Source organism: Trichoderma evansii, assembly GCF_050947405.1.
Source record: "Trichoderma evansii strain SZMC 28006 chromosome Unknown GGI43scaffold_17, whole genome shotgun sequence".
In the NCBI taxonomy this organism is placed as follows: domain Eukaryota; kingdom Fungi; phylum Ascomycota; class Sordariomycetes; order Hypocreales; family Hypocreaceae; genus Trichoderma; species Trichoderma evansii.
In genome coordinates this window covers 201,685-218,584 of record NW_028145189.1, presented here as the reverse complement: position 1 = coordinate 218,584, position 16,900 = coordinate 201,685, and the positions used below count along the sequence as shown (strand labels likewise).

The following is a 16,900-nucleotide window of genomic DNA, read 5'->3' as shown; positions in this document are numbered from 1 at the left end:
GACGGGGGCCAGTGTTGGTTGGACTTCTTATTCGCATTAGCAGATCATAAATCATGGTAGAAGAGGTCATATAACGATCTATGCCCTTCTCAGCTTCTGCGAGGGGCTTCTGCGAGGGGTTGTGGCCAGAGCGCAAGGAACCCCGGCTCGTCCTTCTCTCCCCTCTTTTTCCCCATCATCGCCATATACACTGGCCTCGGGCATGTCTGAGACTGCCGCTTCCGCAGATTGCTGTTCCCCTGCCATCACCACAGGCTCCTCGCTCCATCTTTGTACGCGGCAGCACATGCAACGGCAAGGGACCGGGGCCCGACCAGATCTGCCGTCGTGGACCAAATCTCTGTAGTACCTTGCCGCTGTATCGGGAGCGGTTGAGAGATTATTCATGCCACCATGCGCCAAAATAGTGTATTGTTGCCCCGTGGATCAGACCAAAAAGCGCGGTGCATGTTACGCTGCGCTCTCACGTCGCTTTGAGACCCGTAGCTCGCCATGCAAACACCCTCGCTGCCGTCTTGTCCCCTATTGCCTCGACCTGCTGTGTCTTGCTAAAAGCTGCGGGTACGATGTATGCTGGGAGGCATCGATACTAGGCGTATTCAATGTCTCTAACAAGCTTGGCCGGGTGAACCCATTGTTCGAGTATTTATGAAAAGATCCGGTTTTGCTTATGGGCCCCCCTTTTCATGTGTACATCTGCGACCTTGTCTTTTATTCGCACTCCCCTTTCTCTACGGCACCACTAACTACGGTTGATACGAGAGTATTCATATACAGCTTCTCTAAAACTTCAACATTCACCTCCGCATGTGAACAATCAAGGCTCCAATGTTCTCCGGTGAGTGTTTAACCCGAACCTGCATTCGTTTTCCCCTCCTTCAGTGGCTTTCTCTTCCCTATTTCCACACACGAGGTCACGATGTATGTGGCTCTTTCGAAGACGAGAGGAAGCCCAGGCTTGCGAGAGGCAGTGTAATCCTCAACAGAATCCGACCTTTCCCGCCAGCAGCTAGCCATGACTTAAAGGCATCTCGCATCAATTTCCTACAATAGCGCTGATTTACACGCACAATGCATCTTTTCTATCTAAGGATGCTCCCGTGGAGGATTCTTCATTTCCCCGACTTCCCTTACAGGATTCCATATGTACACATAGGAAGAAAACGAACACCTTTGCCCGAATTGCAAGTTATCGAACATGGCTTTTTAGAGAGTGAATCGTGATAGTAGTGGCCAACTACTCTTACTTCTCATGAGCTCCACATTATTACCTTAAAACTATTATTGCCTTCTAGAAGCTTTTCATAAAGCTTGCGGGAGATGCTTGAACAACCTTAATATTTTGCTAGCCAAGCTATACCTCTTTCTCTCTAGCATTTAGGCCACGCTCTTAAATGGATGACTTTCCTGCTCTCGCAATGTCCTTGTGTGTGTAGTCTAACTCGATCTGCCATTGTGTAAGTAGAATATCGAATAGCCTTTTGCTGGTACCTTGCAGTAATACGGCAGATGTACTATATCTGGCAGTCTCGTTCTCCTTGCTTACTAAGATAAATATTGTGTCCAATGCATACAATATTTCGGTCGTAACAACAGTATTTTCTCTAATAATACAACCCTCTCTATCATATAATATCCACAGTGCTGTTCATGAATCAAAAATGGATAGAGAGAAAGTAATTATGTTAGACAGTTATAAATTCTCTGGATACATGGCTGACCGTGGGCAGTACCACCAATGACAGCGTGGGGAAAATTCCAAAGCTGCACCCTTCGATGTATCTTACCCCGCTCTGGCGGTGTTTGTAGGCAGCCGTTTCCTTGGAAGATAAATGACTGCATTGTAGTCTCCCGCTCGTGGTCTTTCTTATCTACAACTTGGAATTGTAAGCATTTGCCGGATTGTCACAAAATACTATGGCGGCAACCAAAACAACCTACCGCGTCCAGGGTATTCCTACTAATGCCTCGTTTGATGACATCAAAATAATTATTTCCAAGGCTTTGGGGGAAGATGTAATCAAGCTTGGTCCTACTATCCATTCACTTGGATCAGATCCCTATAGACCACCTAATACCAGTATGAAAGTCGCTACGGTTACCTTTGAGCACACACCGGAAACCCTCAAGAAGTGCGACGATCTGACGGCCGATGTGACATGGCACAACAAGACACACCAAATCTCTGTAGATTCTTCGTTTGGGGGATTTACACCTTTGAATGATACGGAAGGCGAATTTGGTGATACAATAGAGTGAGTTTTATCAGCACATAAAATTCAGCCTCTTACTTACATATACAGCATTATTGCTGTCAGCGGACTTAGCAGTCATCCTTTTGGTTCTTGGAAAGCAAGAGGGGGCACATATATGTGGCTAAGAGACGAGCTTGCCAAAACAGCTGATAAGGCTCGTGTTTTACTTTATGGATATGATACATCCCTCGTCAATAGCGAATCCTTCCAAGATATTGGCGACATCGCCACGCGACTGAGTTCGGATGTCAATGCGATGCGAAGTAGGAGATCAGTGAGTATAAGTTGTCCAAAAGACGAATTAAAGGCTTACTCATTCCCAGGCCCAAGATGTATTAGTACCGACTCCAGTTGTCTTCATCGCTCATAGTCTTGGAGGACTAGTTGTCAAGGAGGCTAGTAAATATTTAATTCCTCACTATTATTCGATATCTAATACCAAATGGCAACGCAGGCTATATATAAGATGTCTGAGCAGTATCCAGATCACTTTCTGAGTATTTACGGTCTATTGCTGTTTGGGGTCCCAAATGGTGGTATCAAGACCGAATACTGGATGCCAATTGTGGATAGAAAGCCGAACAGGAGCCTTATAACCAGCCTCGAGCCCGACGCCTACTATTTAAGAAATTTACAAGATAATTTCAACCGGGTATTTTGTTTTCCTGATGCAAGGGTAATATCGGTTTATGAGACAAAGAAGAGTGCAACTACCAAGGTCAGTAGAAAGGCTAAGTTTTTTTTTTCTTTAACATGGCTGATGCGTTTAAATAGGAAGAGTCAACTGGACAATGGAAACTTACCGGACCTTCAGACATTCTAGTTACACGCAATTCGGCAATAGGACATTACTCTGATCAGGTGCAACATAACTATATTGCCTTTAACCGAAATCATTCTGATCTACCTAAGTTTATCAGTCACTATGATGAAAATTATAGAGCGGTTGAGCCCTTCTTTACTGATTGTTACAATGACGCCTTGGAGGCAATACAGAAGAGATTCGTTGATGAAGGTTTGAGTCCCCATTTTTGCTCTCCTGTAATTGATAACATCTATTGTTAACCAGCTATCTTCAGCTACGTGGCCAATATACAATGTAAATTCGACAGGCCGAGAGCGTTTGAAATGTCCAAATTGTCAAAAAATACACAGTTCACAAGTCAAACTTCTGCAGCATTTGAAAGAGAACGGAAATGATGTCTGTTACTTGAAAGTGCTTCGATATGCCATTGAAAAGGGCCGGTTGAACACTGCATCCATGTTACTCATCGCAGATAAAAGAATTGAGGCGAAAAATGAAAGCACTGGTAAAACACTCCTTCATGATGCAACACAGAATGAACGACTGAATGTGGTCCAACTACTTCTTGACCGAGGAGCCGACATTGAGGCGAGGAGTAATAAAGGATTAACACCACTTTGCTATACTGCTTATAATCAAAAAGCAGATGTGGCTAACTTCCTTCTTAACCGAGGAGCTGATATTGAAGCAGAGAATAGTGACGGTAATACGCCACTTATTCTTGCAGCTTTATATGGAAATATAAATATGGTTAAAGTATTTCTTAAACATGAGGCTGAAATTAAAGCAAACAATAACCATATATTTGGTTATGCAGCTTGGAGAGAAGAATCAGATCTAATTGAGTTACTTCTTAACCAAGGAATGAATATTAATGAAACTGATGATAAGGGTAATACACCACTTATTCATGCAGTTTGGAGAGGAAATGCAAATATGGCTAAATTACTTCTTGATCGAGGGGCTAATATTGAAGCAGCTGATAATGATGGTTATACATCACTTATTTATGCAGCTAGAGGAGGAAACACAGATATGGCTAAATTACTTCTTGATCAAGGGGCTAATATTGAAGCAGCTAATAATGGCCATACACCACTTATTACTGCAGCTAGGCATGGAAAAGCAGATATGGCTAAATTACTTCTTGATCGAGGGGCTAATATTGAAGCAGCTAATAATGGCCATACACCACTTATTTATGCAGCTAGAGAAGGAAACACAGATATGGCTAAATTACTTCTTGATCAAGGGGCTAATATTGAAGCAGCTGATAATGATGGTCATACATCACTTATTTATGCAGCTTGGGAAGGAAAAGCAGATATGGCTAAATTACTTCTTGGTCGAGGGGCTAATATTGAAGCAGCTAATAATGGCCATACACCACTTATTTATGCAGCTTGGCAAGGAAAAGCAGATATGGCTAAATTACTTCTTGATGAAGGGGCAAATATTGAAGCGGCTAGTAATAATGGTTCTACACCACTTATTTATGCAGCTTGGGAAGGGAAAACAGAGATGGCTAGACTCTTTCTTGATCAAGGGGCTAATATTGAAGCAGCTGATAATGATGGTTCTACACCACTTATTTATGCAGCTAGGGAAGGAAAAACAGAGATGGCTAGATTCTTTCTTGATCAAGGGGCTAATATTGAGGCGGCTGATAATGATGGTTATACATCACTCCGACTTGCAAATTTGCGTGGACAAGCGGATGTGGTCAATTTGCTGCTTGATCGAGGAGCCAGAAATAAAACATGAGTCGACAGCTTTAGTTCAAAAGCAGAATGCCAATACGGCATAAAGGCGATTTATAATATTACATAGTATATATAGTCCTTTGAGCTGCTCTTTGCAGGATTGTGCCAAGTGTAATTCACCTCCGCTTCAGAAGACGTTTGGCAGGGAAATCAGTCACTCGCTGCTCTTCACCTGTAGTAGGGGCCGCGATTCTAACTATTCTTTTGTCAATGGGTGTATCGTCACGTCGTAACTTGTTGTAGATTGCATGCTCAAGCAGGCGGCGCTGAGCAAGCGCGATATTTGGCACCATCATATCGCCGGCGGCGATGGCCCCCAGCCTTCTAAAGAAAAAGAGTATCATAGATACATGTATGCAGATAGAAAAGTGCCCAGGGTATAAGGCAATAGGTGAGTATAATCTGTATTTCGCCAAACCAGCGACACCTATTTCGCCTTCTACTGCTGCAGCAGCAAGAAAATAACATTACTATCGATCTAAAAGAATTAATACAAGGCAAAATATTCTAGTATAATCTTTTCTCAGCTGCCTTTATCCAAATTCAGAATTTTGAACAAAAGAATTCACCTTCTTCATCAGTGTACCTGGCGCAGTTCCGTGTTTCTATCATACTCCTGCAGCTTGACGTTCATCGGTTGGGTGGAGCTAGCTTCAATGTGGTCTAGCAAGTTAGTAAAGCGCCAGATATCTAAGAATGCAATTCTCACTGCCCAGGTATACACAGAGCGTAACTAGATCTTGTATCATGTAATTATAACATCAGATAGCATCTTGCTACTCAATAGCGTTAGCACATCATAATAGCAAGAAAGCGACATTACGTCAATCGAAAACAGTTCATATATATCCATATATTCCAATAACATGCTCTTCTTTATTATAAACGCATTATTCTACTTTTTTTTGGTGCCCATTACTGTTCCCTACGTAATTCTACCCTGTGTAATTCTGATCTAGACCTGTCGGATGGTGTGGTCCCATATCTCTCCAGCCTGAAGTCTTCCATTCCGGTAGAGCGAGGTTCAATAATGTCAATGTTATCATCAAAGCACCAGGCGAAAGGCTGCACATTTTTGTTTTTATGTTAGCACATGCCCACACAATATTTTCCTTCTTTTGTCAAGGGCGCGCTTACTGGCTTATCCGAGGAAATTTCGTAATTGAATATTTGTTCAGTCACTATAGAACGTCCCCATAGAAGTTCCTGGTGTTCTTCGGACTCTTGAAGCTCCTTGGGCTCTTTAGCGAATCCGCCTATTGTTGAAACAGCGACGATGCTACACATGTAATAAGCATAAGGGGTAGAATATTGCTGATGTGTTCTGTCAATTGTCAAATGAAAAATTAGACGCTTGAGGTGGCCATCTGTCTCAGAATCGTAAATTATTTCAGACGGCGTGGTTGAAGAGCCGTCCCAAGAACCGAGAGTCTCAATAGACTCGTCAGTGTGGTGAATCGACAATCCAGTGCAACGAAGGCCAGTTGGCGCCAATTCATCAAAAGGCCTTCTTTGAACTCTCAGCTGTTTTATGTTGGTCAAATTAGCCGTAGTTATGTTTGTATCTTCTCTAGTGTAGCCAAAGAGTCCTCGTATAAATTCTTTTTTCTGAGTCGGTAGAGAGAATTGCAGCTTGGGAGAAGACACCATTGCCTCTGTTGTATTAGAGTCTTCCCTAGGCTGGCAGTGAACTCCGATGTTTGTAAAATTTCCATTCGATACTCCATTTTGGTCCACAATCAAGCCCATAATGGCGCATCTCTGCTCCAGGCGATCTGGTATCAAGGATATATATCTCGCCGATGGATCTGAGAGCCGCAACCGAGGTCCGAAATACGCAAACCGCTCCAGATTCGTTTTGAACTAATTGAATCAAATCACATTCAGCCATTAGCATGTGCTTGTCTTCCAAACTTCGTGAAGTAGGAGGAAGGAGGTGATGTATTACCATGAGATATGGTCCAATCGGAGATAGGTTACAATTGTAAACCACTAAACTTGCTGTTATGATTTCTTCTCCCTCAAGGAAATAAAAAGATGTCGGTGTCCCTTGTCGCTGCTGAGATGATGGCACCGCAAGATCAGAACCCTTCCAGTGGAGAACAATCCCGCTGGTGCCCTGGCGAGAAGTGTACACTGTCATGCCCTTGATATAACAGCCATTTTCTCGGAAAGGCAAGTATTTACACATGGCCTGCACCGGAAAATATTTAAGCTTAGAATAGAATTGTCTGTCGGACAAAAATTGACTGTCGGACACTACCATAAACGATTCGCCCGATTTAGGCAAGTCCTGAGTGATGTCCCAGAAGGGTTGGAATGGCAAATCTTTTGAATGCATATCAAGTTTCAAATGACGATGAAGAAATTTGGCAAGCTCTTCGAAGATATTTCTGTGGTCCTATAACCCAAATGTGAGATTTAAACAAACAAATATCATTTCTCTCTCGCCTATGTAAGAGTGGCCATCACAGCAGTACTTACGGAGTTCAAAATAGCAATGTCTTGGGGATGGATATCAAGTGGCCCATAGCGCCATCCTTTTCTAGCACTTCCCAGCCAGGAAGAGTTGGAGCCATCACGAAAATAGAATCTGACAGCCAGTATGCCCATCAAACCGACAATGAATTCTATTTTGCAGATCATGGAGATGTTGACTTCAATATGCTGATGGTTCCAGTCATCATGAACAAGTGGCTTGTCAAAGATCCTGACATGATGTATATAATTGAGGCCAAAGAGTTGGATAAAGGAGGCGTAAAGATGAACCATGGCAGTATCGGAATCCGGGATGAGGCTTTCGACACTAGGGCCATGGGGAGGCAATGCTGAAGAAAAAACATCGAGAAGCGAGAGGGTTTTAACGGCTGCCAATAGTGAAAATGTAAGCTTGTCGCCGGTATGGACATGGCTCAAGATCCGCCACTGTAATTCTATGGGCAGCTGGGCGCATTTCGAGAGCCAAGACTCCAAATCCAAATTGCCTATGGCATTGCCATTTGAAAACGAGACCAATTGCCACGGATCCGATGCCTCCCAGCAATATCTCGGGGTAGCTTCCCTTAGTTTCAGCGCAAAATCGTAGAGATCAGCGCCCGACAGCTTCGGTCTCAGCGTTTGGGCGAGTTTCCAGCAAGTCCGATGTATGAAAAAAACAAGTCGATGACCAGGTGGATAAAAAGCAAGTACATTGAGCTTTTTTTGTATTTTTTTCCCTCTCTTGCCCTTTCTGCTAATTAAATTGAAGGTTGGTTGAAACGAGCAGAACATGCCCCTTCTGCCATACTGTTTACGGTTCAGATTGGCTTTGAAGGTGAAGATTCGGGGAGCACCGCTGGGACTATCGCGGATATCAACGACTATGATGTGAAAGAAAATATGTTAAGAAATACGCATCGTAGCAGAATAGTTAAGATGAAAGGCTGCTAATAGAAATACCACCTACGGCCTAGTACTGCCGTCTCCCAGGGCATGTATTCTCTTGGAACCGCTTCAACGTGAAAGTCGCGGAGCGTTGGCATTGTCCTTCGGCAGAGGATACAATATGGCTCCGCTGACTGCAGGGTATACATGACTGGATTTTGACGATCTTTATTTGGAAAAGAGCAGTGAATTTGGAACCTTGAAGGCGAAGATGAGGGGAATAGAATTCGTATTCGAGCTCTGGGAATTTGGGGACCAGAAAGCTCCTTTTTAACCCTGAGCAAGTCGCCCGATATAATATAAAATGAGCCGGCTGCCTGATTTCACAAAGCGCTCTCTATTCCTATTGGAGAAGAAACAGCGGCACAAATTTAGAATAAAAATATGCTTATGATACTTCGGTATGATCCCAATCAGGCATGCGCCGCAATACCTACCTAAGCCCGCGCGTAAATAGTTGCAGATGGAATAGATACTAAGAAATGCCCCTGGGATCCTGCCGAGTCCAGCTATAGTGGGCTGGTGGGTTTTATGGGAGACTACATGTATTTTGTTTACATAACCAACCCGCTGCAACTTGCTCTGTTAGGGTTAGATTATATTAGCTGCCTAGCTTTACTTAAGAAACTGCGAAAATGGCAGCGATAGTAATGGCAACAGCAACTGATGCATGGTATCGAAATAAGGTACTTAGTACGGAGTCTGTAAGGCAGCAATCCAGACTTAACTAGCATCGACCCACTAGCAGCGTCCCTTGGTCCTCACTAAGTGCCGTCACAGTGTATCGTTATCGATAAGGCGATTTAGCAAAAAAGTTCGTGAGCATCTTCATCTAGAAGCTAAGCCATCGCATCGCCATAGCATTGTCCGACCATCTCATTAGCACGGCGCAAGGTGCTTCAATTAAGAAAACAAAAAAGAAAAACTCAAAAGGAAAAAGAAAACATGTTCGCTGTTCCGGGGTGGTCGGTCTCGTCCGACGCTCTCAAGGCTGAAAAGCCCACGGCCGCTGGAAGCGGTCCTTCAGGCGCAAAGACCAGGAAGCGAAAGAGGACGAACAAGGAGGAGCCTGTGACAGCCGCCAATGTCGCTGATCTGTATGAATCCGTCGTCGAGGGAAAGAAGAAGCCCAGCGCAGAGAAGCCTTCCCAAGACTCAAAACGCCAAAAGAAAGGATCTGATGAGAAGAAGGAGGATGGCGGATTGAAGCCACAAGCAAGCGCCAAGAAGAGTAAAAAGGACAAGAAGAGGGAGAAGCATGAGAAGAAGCAGCAGAAGAAGGATAAAGAGAACCCCAATCTTCAACCTGTGGGAAACAAGAAGAACAGGAAGGAGAACCAATCAAAGTCTGGGGACGATGACGCTACAGTCGAGTCCTCCGAATCAAAATCAGACGCCAAACCTCAGCAAGCAGCAATTCTACCTCCTGCGCCGCCCAAGTTGACACCCTTACAAGCCTCAATGAGGGAGAAGCTCATCTCCGCTCGATTCCGTCACCTAAACGAAACTCTCTACACAGCCCCTTCGGAGGAGTCCTTCAAGCTCTTCCAAGAATCCCCCGAGATGTTCGACGAGTACCACGAGGGCTTCCGGCGCCAAGTCAAGGTTTGGCCTGAAAACCCCGTCGACAGCTTCCTGAAAGACATCCGCACGCGAGCCAACATCCGACAACCCCACGGCAAGGGCAGACCCAATGCCCCGCAGGTCAAGCTCATCGACAGCCATCTCCCCAGGACCGGGCCGACATGCACCATCGCCGACCTGGGCTGTGGTGACGCCCGACTCGCAGAGTCTCTCCAAGCCGACAAGGACAAGCTCCACCTCGACGTCAGGAGTTTCGACCTCCAAAGCCCCAGCCCGCTCGTCACAAAGGCCGACATCGCCAACGTTCCCATGGAGGACGGCTCCGTCAACGTGGCCATCTTCTGTCTCGCCCTCATGGGCACCAACTGGCTTGACTTCGTCGAGGAGGCCTACCGTCTGTTGCACTGGAAGGGCGAGCTCTGGGTCGCCGAGATCAAGAGCCGCTTCGGCCCCGTGCGCAACAAGCACGCCCCCGTCACCCACAGCGTCGGCAACCGCCGCAAGCTGCCCACCAAGAAGGAGACCCAAGCCAAGGAAGCCCATGTCGCAGGCCTGCTCGAGAAGGACCTCGCCGTCGAGGTGGATGGCCAGGACGACCACCGCCGAGAGACGGATGTGTCAGCCTTTGTCGATGCGCTGAGGAAGAGGGGCTTCGTCCTGCAGGGCGATGGGCGTGAGGCTGTGGATTTGTCCAACAGGATGTTTGTCACGATGCGCTTCATCAAGGGTACTGCTCCTACGAAGGGCAAACATGTGAAACCAGAAGATGCCGCTGCTCCCAAGAAGAAGAAGATGTTTGGTCGCACACAGGATGACGGAGCGGACGACAAGAACGGAGAAAACGAGGGGGGCATTCTCAAGCCTTGTGTTTACAAGATTCGGTGAGAGTAATTGAGAGGGGTATTCTCGCCTACTGAAGGCAGGAGAGATGTTTTTTATTATTTTTCATGTTAATGGGTACAAAAGTTTCGGTGGTTTGATAGAATTCAGGAGTGTATATATGCATATGTCACCTAATGATCAGTCGAGGCAGAGTATAAGCATTTCAACATACATCATACGTAAAATCCAACATCTTTCTTTCTTTGTATTTTCTATTATCTCCATCACTACTAGCTTTCCCTAAACGCCTCTAGATGCTGCATAAATTCTTAGCCACAACTTCATGTAAAACGCTCCTCTTCTTAGGTAACAAGAAGAAAAGGCAAACAAAATGTAAAAACGCAAGAAAACAAAAACCAAAAGATTCCCACGCTCTACCCTCATTACAGGGCAATGCTGATTATTCATCATCTCATTAGGTAAGTAGTTTTAGAAGAAGATTAAGCTAGCTGCCATATCAACGTTGTCCTCAGCAGCCTGAAGGGCCTGGATTGCCTGTTCCCTAGAAGCCCCCATGGACATGAGACTGTCGATGTGAGCTGGTGTTACGCCAGTTGCCGCGGCTGCCGGAGCTGCCGGCTGAGCGGGTGCCGCCGCTGGCTGTGGTGGCCGTGCTTGTGCTGCAGGCTGTGAAGAGGTGTGCGAGGGGGTTTCTTGCACCGGCATGACAGCTCCAGATCGTTGGCCAATGGCAGTACCCGCCGGACCTGGTATGGTAGGCTCTTGAACAGCGGCCTCCTCCTCTTCCTTTGGAATCTCGGCTTCTCCAAGGAAGGAGATTTCCTGGCCCTGGATGATGAGCTTGTCCTTTGCCAAATCGATATGGGCTTGGTATCTCTTGAGCATATCCAGGCCAAGAAGCAGCTCAACCGACTTGCCCTCCATCACCGTAAAGCTGCAGGGCAGGAACAAGTTTCCAATCTTAATCTGGGCCGAGTGAACGCGACCTATAATAGTGGCCGTTCCAACACCCCGGGCAACACCAGCAAACCTCTTGTCTACCAGGCGCATGATTCCGCAGGCCTCAGCGCACGACGGTGACATGATGGTGGCCTGCGCCCCCGAATCGACCAGCGCCTTAACCTTGTGGCCATTGACCTCCACATTGGCGTAAAGCAGATGAACGCGGCCAAAGACTGGTAATAAACGTGGCAGAGTCAGCCCCCGCATCTCACAGGGGTCATGGGACGTCATCGTACATACCTTCGGGGTTGTGCTCCATGGCATTTTGCAGGTTCTCCATGACCCTTTCCTGGCGGATCATCTCTTCGATCCTCCTCTGGTTTTCCACGTTGAAAGGGTCTTCGTTCAGCCTTTCAATCTCCCGCTGGCGCATCTCTCGCTCTCTGCGCTCTCGGTCCTGGCTGTCGAGGAATATTCTTCGAAACTGCGCGGGGTCTTCGACGGCTGCGGCAAGCTCCGGATGTTGCCTGGACAGCTGCTGTCTGACGGCGGGGTCGCCCAAGATCTGAAGACGAAGCATCTCGGTGTCATTTCCGCCTCCAGCTGCGGCGGAAGCAGCGCTTTGCTGTTGGCGAGCCGCAGATCTGGCCTGTCCTGATGGCTCCGGAGGTCCGGTGCTGCCTCGCATATCTCGGACATGGACGGCCAGCATGTCACCATCGCCGATCTGCAGCTGCTCCATGGTCTTGGTATCGTCCGAGATCAGTCGGCCGTTGTGATAGATGTGCTGCGCCGCCGGAGGAATGCCCGCCTCGGCCTGGACAGATTCGCGAAGGGTAGAAACGGTCATATCGGAGAAAACCTCGAGGGTCACCAGGCTATCCTGGTCTCCTCCCTGGGGATTGAAGACGTTGAGTGTGATGCGCCTAGTAGAACGCTCCATGTTAATTCCGCTCCCCAGTCAGCTTCGTGTATGGCAAGACTTACATTTTTGTGTAGGGATAGATTTTCGTGACTCTAAAGATAAGTAATGGAGGGAAATGGAGAGACAGAAAGGAATGTGCGGGATGAGAGGAAAAAAGACGCCTTGTTTTGAAAGTAAGATGGAAATGTACCGAAGCTCAACGAAGTGCGGTAGTATGGAGACAGCCCGGTGGCTTTAGTAAGAGGCCTCTGCGCCTGGTGCTGCGTCCGCCGCAAGGAAAGGGGGCTTCTCAAAGAGGAATTATAAATCAGGCGATGGCCAGCCTCAGCGTAGCATTCGTGACAGGCAAGCAGGCAGAATACAGTAGCAGTAGCAGTAGTATGCGCTCGTTTGCGTGCGTGCAAACAACTTGATGGGATGCAGTAGATTCGAGATGCGGGAGCAGGACGGACCGGGGAGGGGCAGTGAGTGGCGGAGGGGCAAAAAGCTTAACAGGCATGGAAGCTCAGCTCAGTTCAGGCTGTTTCGGGACGTCGAGCCTCCTGGAGCTAGGCATACCTTGCGGTGACGACAGCGGGTAGCGGTAGCGCGTTCAGCGGCCGTGGGGAAGCCTGGAAGGCCACAATGGTGTTTACAGGGACAGGGGGGGTTGTAACACTGCGTGAGAGCTGTTCTAGAGCAACCAAGGATCAAGAAGCTTTTCAAGGCCTCAGCTACCTACGAATTTATCTGCGTACAGCTCTATAATATTTCGTACAACTACATGGAGCCCAACTGAGCACAATCGATTTTCATCGCTCGCCACCTCTTCGCAGAGGCACTTTGAGATACCGAGATCGTCCCTAGAACAGGAAGAATGCCCGCACCTTGGTAAATACGAGCCACTACAAAATCGCTGGGTGTATAGTCGCTGAATTCATCATGTCGCATGACCAAATATCTTCAGGCCGAGCTTAGTACACACAATTCTAGCTGTGACAGGCAGCTCAGAAACTACCAGGCTCTGGGGATCTTATAACGGCTGGCAGGTTGTAAGGTAAATCTATTCTAGACACGATCTTGGTATCCCAGGGTAACTCAGCGAAGGTGTTGGGAGCGATGAGAATCAAAGGTTGACAACGAGTCCCCAAAAAAGGCTGCGGTCATATATATAAATCTCATCACGTGCGGCTAGTTGCTGTTTCTGGCACACCATCTTTTCCTAGGTATGGCCTAATATCACTACCCTGGCTAGAGGATCCTTCGCAGCAAGTCGTACATGTAGGAGATATATGAAGTAGCCGCCAGCAGCAAATATGGATAAAAACAAAATGGACGGCAATATAGACGGGATGTGGGCAACAAGGGTGGGCCAATTGGAGTGGGAAGAAACGATACAAAAAAACACGCCACCAAGTTTTCATTCGTAATCCTGCGTCTCTTCGTACTCATTGCTCGTATCTAAAGCCTGGTCCGGAGATCGATGCTTGATACGATACGCCATGCTTGTTGTACGAGTAGCCTTACCAGGTCTACTATAAAAGCGTGTAATGCGCGCTGACGCTAGTAGCAGAGCCTAAAGCTTAGTTGTACCTACATGTACTCTTCTTCTCGGTCTCTCTCTACCTCTCAATCTCTTGTTTTATCAACGCTGGACATCAATTGCTACTACATACATGCTCGTTGTACTACAGCACCGTACACAAGCAATTTGTCGTCTGGCTCATGTGACTGTGCGGGGAGCCAGCCCTAGAGTATCATCCGATGGCATCTCGGCTCTGAATCTTGTACGACGTGACGATGGATGCACATGTAGCTCTGTCTGCATTCCCAGTAGCATCCATGCAATGTGGACATACATACGAATACGGTTGTGACGGCGACTTTATTCAGGTACTGGCAATGTCGTGATGCGATATCTCGCTTCTACCCGTGGAAATCGTGGCTGCTTGACGACAGGCGTACGAGCGTCGTCGAGACTAGCAATGCAATGTACACGCGTGTTAGTGATAGACATGCATCCACATGGTTTCGTGTATCTGCTCTTCTTTTTTCCCTCCCGCAACATACATGCGTTGTACTTGATGCTAACAGACGGGACTTGACTTGGTGCCGCATGCAACATTGCACACTCATCGTCTCCCTGCGTTCGGTTTTTTATCTCTCTCTCTCGCTCTGGCCAGCTCTCAGCTCTGCAGCGACTTGCAGAGCCATCAGCCGGAGCTGCATGTGCCTTTGCCAATCAGGAGTAGCTGAGCTTCACCGGTGCGGATCCTGTGCTGCATGTCTCGCAGCGCTGGCAGGCAGATTTGCTCTTTGCCGTGTCTCTGGCCCAGCACGCATTAGAGCCGTTTCATTTCAATGCCCATGGAGAATCTTGTCGAAACCTAACGGCACCGTTGTGACTCTGGGCGCTCGTGGAATGGCACAAAGTGCTCAAAGTGCATAATCACTCATTTCTTCTGCTTCGCGCTATCTGCTGTGTGTGGCGAGGTTGCATATGCATGGTCCACCTGCAAGACCAGATCATCTACCAGTTACCAGCTACCGGCGACCAGCAACCAGCAGATGTTGGGTAGCACAGACTACGTGTTTGCCGCTCAGCCAGTACTACCTCTTCGACATCATATGATATCTTTCAGAGGCCTATCGTTGGACATTCTCGTCTTCTTGTTGTCAACACCATCTCCAGCATTTTGCCATGGCCTACATACATCATCACTGTGGGAGACACAGCAAGCAAGCAGTTGGGGGCTTTTTCTCTTAGAGAGGAGCCATTTCTCCTCACCAAGGCTACTCCGTATAAGGAAGGGCTCGCGTTCTTCTCTCACCGAATTTGTAGTTGCTTGCCCGAATTTTGCGTCAGAAACCCTGTTTCATTGGATGATTCGTATCAAATGTGTTCTCTTTCTCTCTCCCTGTGACCGACGCCATCTTATTTCACAGGTAACCCGAGATGGGTCCTCTCTTACAAACTTCATGCAGAGCCCGCCTCAACAAGCGTTGCTGCTTTCTTTCCTTTTTGTAAGCGCTACTTAGGACCCTGGCCAGCTAGCCAGCACTAACCTCCAGGCCTGCTGTTTGTCAGAGGAGTATACATACTTGTGGCGCACGGGGGAAAGTCGCTTAATGTGTTGGTGCCATCAGGTCTGGTCGGCGGCACCAAATTACCACCCTGGGTACTGCACTTCGTCTTTGGGTTGGCCGGTGCTAGGCCAGCAGCGTACAGTACGGTATGCATGGCGCTGCAAGGAATATCGAATATGGTTCCATCGCCGCCCTCTTCAGCCTCATGCATTCACAAATGATGAACGCAATATGCCAGCACTGACTTCTCTTATCCTTCATCTTTCTTGATTTGTAGAATGACAGTACCTGTCCTCCATATACTGTACCATACTCCCAATGGCCGAGACACACATGGATGCTGCCTGAGATATCACTATGTACCTGTATTCATCAAGATATCAGATGACAAGGCTACGTCACCAAGGCACTATGCGCCATGCGTAGCGATACTGAAGGACCTCTCCCTACCTAAGAAGCTGATAGTATGGGGGCTAGTCACCGCTTGTTTTATTACGCAAAACAGTTCTATCAGTGTGGTCTTCTGAACAAGCCATATTGGATACACTGTGCTGTGATTGGTAAACCGGCGCATTTCCCCGCCTGTCAATGCTCTCCCTTACTCAGATTTTGATACAGATTGGCCGTCTTGAAATCCTCCCTCGCTTTATTGGGTCGTATTGCTCTGGTGAGAAGGCGGGTGCAAAGTTGCGCATCCGACTCATATCGCTAAACACGTGTGTTGCTTGATACCCACTGCGCAGAACCGGCTTCTATCCCGCCTTTCTAGGAGGTGTGGATGCAGTTCTAGCTAGCTACTGGTAGGGCTACGACGAGTACGGAGAGCTCCGTACCATCCTATACACTCGTCTTTCGTAGGCTGAGCCCAGTAGGGCGTCTCCAAGGAAAAGAGCTTCAGTAACAATGCAAAGAACTGACTAGTCACGTTCGTTCCAGCCGACTCAGCCTTGGCTATCGCAGCTGGGATTCAAGGGGGGCTGTCATTGCCCATTTGAACGAATGAACGTTGTTGACGCTCAGCCGGAAGCGAAATATTGTCGGGATCAATGCACCCGTTGGCTTTATGCTAACAGACCAGCACTATTGGATCGACAGGGAAACAGGGATAGAAGAAACCGAGGTAGTAGTAGTGGATTGGCGCCTCCTCTGTATCTGTCTGTCGGTCTGTCTTTCTCTGCTCATCCCCTTGGAGGCAGGACCTAGAATTCTACTCACGAGCGCAAAGTGCTAAGAGCGCCGTGACAACCTCAGTAACCATCGTTTATTTCTCTACTAGTGAAAGCCAAAGGCTGGT

The 16,900-nt window shown here is 47.4% G+C and overlaps 4 protein-coding genes across 4 annotated transcripts; 3 read left to right on the top strand and 1 right to left on the bottom strand.

Moving 5' to 3' along the window:
• Window positions 1-1,917: 1,917 nt before the first annotated feature.
• GGI43DRAFT_385900 (uncharacterized protein) lies at window positions 1,918-3,320 on the top strand (the record flags this gene model as incomplete). Its single annotated transcript, XM_083203721.1, has 5 exons — window positions 1,918-2,255; window positions 2,304-2,529; window positions 2,579-2,654; window positions 2,741-2,973; window positions 3,030-3,320. The coding sequence occupies 5 exons, from the start codon at window positions 1,918-1,920 to the stop codon at window positions 3,318-3,320; spliced, it is 1,164 nt and encodes a 387-aa protein (XP_083058279.1).
• Window positions 3,321-5,647: 2,327 nt separating this feature from the next.
• On the bottom strand, window positions 5,648-8,821 carry GGI43DRAFT_410884 (uncharacterized protein). Its single transcript, XM_083206664.1, has 5 exons — window positions 8,269-8,821; window positions 7,308-8,182; window positions 6,772-7,224; window positions 5,961-6,686; window positions 5,648-5,888 (listed from the first exon to the last, which is right to left on the bottom strand). Exons 1-5 carry the CDS (start codon window positions 8,393-8,395, stop codon window positions 5,739-5,741), a joined length of 2,331 nt encoding a protein of 776 aa, XP_083058278.1. The 5' UTR covers window positions 8,396-8,821; the 3' UTR covers window positions 5,648-5,738.
• A 46-nt stretch (window positions 8,822-8,867) lies between these two features.
• GGI43DRAFT_410883 (25S rRNA (adenine645-N1)-methyltransferase) lies at window positions 8,868-10,890 on the top strand. The gene has a single exon (XM_083206663.1). It carries the CDS (start codon window positions 9,192-9,194, stop codon window positions 10,713-10,715), a length of 1,524 nt encoding a protein of 507 aa, XP_083058277.1. The 5' UTR covers window positions 8,868-9,191; the 3' UTR covers window positions 10,716-10,890.
• Window positions 10,891-14,866: 3,976 nt separating this feature from the next.
• Window positions 14,867-15,767, top strand: GGI43DRAFT_114853 (uncharacterized protein). Its single transcript, XM_083198963.1, has 2 exons — window positions 14,867-15,543; window positions 15,608-15,767. Exons 1-2 carry the CDS (start codon window positions 15,088-15,090, stop codon window positions 15,647-15,649), a joined length of 498 nt encoding a protein of 165 aa, XP_083058276.1. The 5' UTR covers window positions 14,867-15,087; the 3' UTR covers window positions 15,650-15,767.
• The last annotated feature ends 1,133 nt before the right edge of the window (window positions 15,768-16,900 follow it).

Excerpts from the sequence above, each read along its gene's own strand:
- GGI43DRAFT_114853 (XM_083198963.1), top strand. The coding sequence starts at position 15,088 with ATGTTGGGTAGCACAGACTACGTGTTTGCCGCTCAGCCAGTACTACCT. Across the intron at positions 15,544-15,607 it reads TGCTGCTTTCTTTCCTTTTT|AGGAGTATACATACTTGTGG; the intron begins GTAAGCGCTACT and ends GCTGTTTGTCAG.
- GGI43DRAFT_410884 (XM_083206664.1), bottom strand. The coding sequence starts at position 8,395 with ATGTATACCCTGCAGTCAGCGGAGCCATATTGTATCCTCTGCCGAAGG. Across the intron at positions 7,225-7,307 it reads ACATTGCTATTTTGAACTCC|GACCACAGAAATATCTTCGA; the intron begins GTAAGTACTGCT and ends TTTGGGTTATAG. Across the intron at positions 6,687-6,771 it reads CGATTGGACCATATCTCATG|TTCAAAACGAATCTGGAGCG; the intron begins GTAATACATCAC and ends TGATTCAATTAG.
- GGI43DRAFT_410883 (XM_083206663.1), top strand. The coding sequence starts at position 9,192 with ATGTTCGCTGTTCCGGGGTGGTCGGTCTCGTCCGACGCTCTCAAGGCT.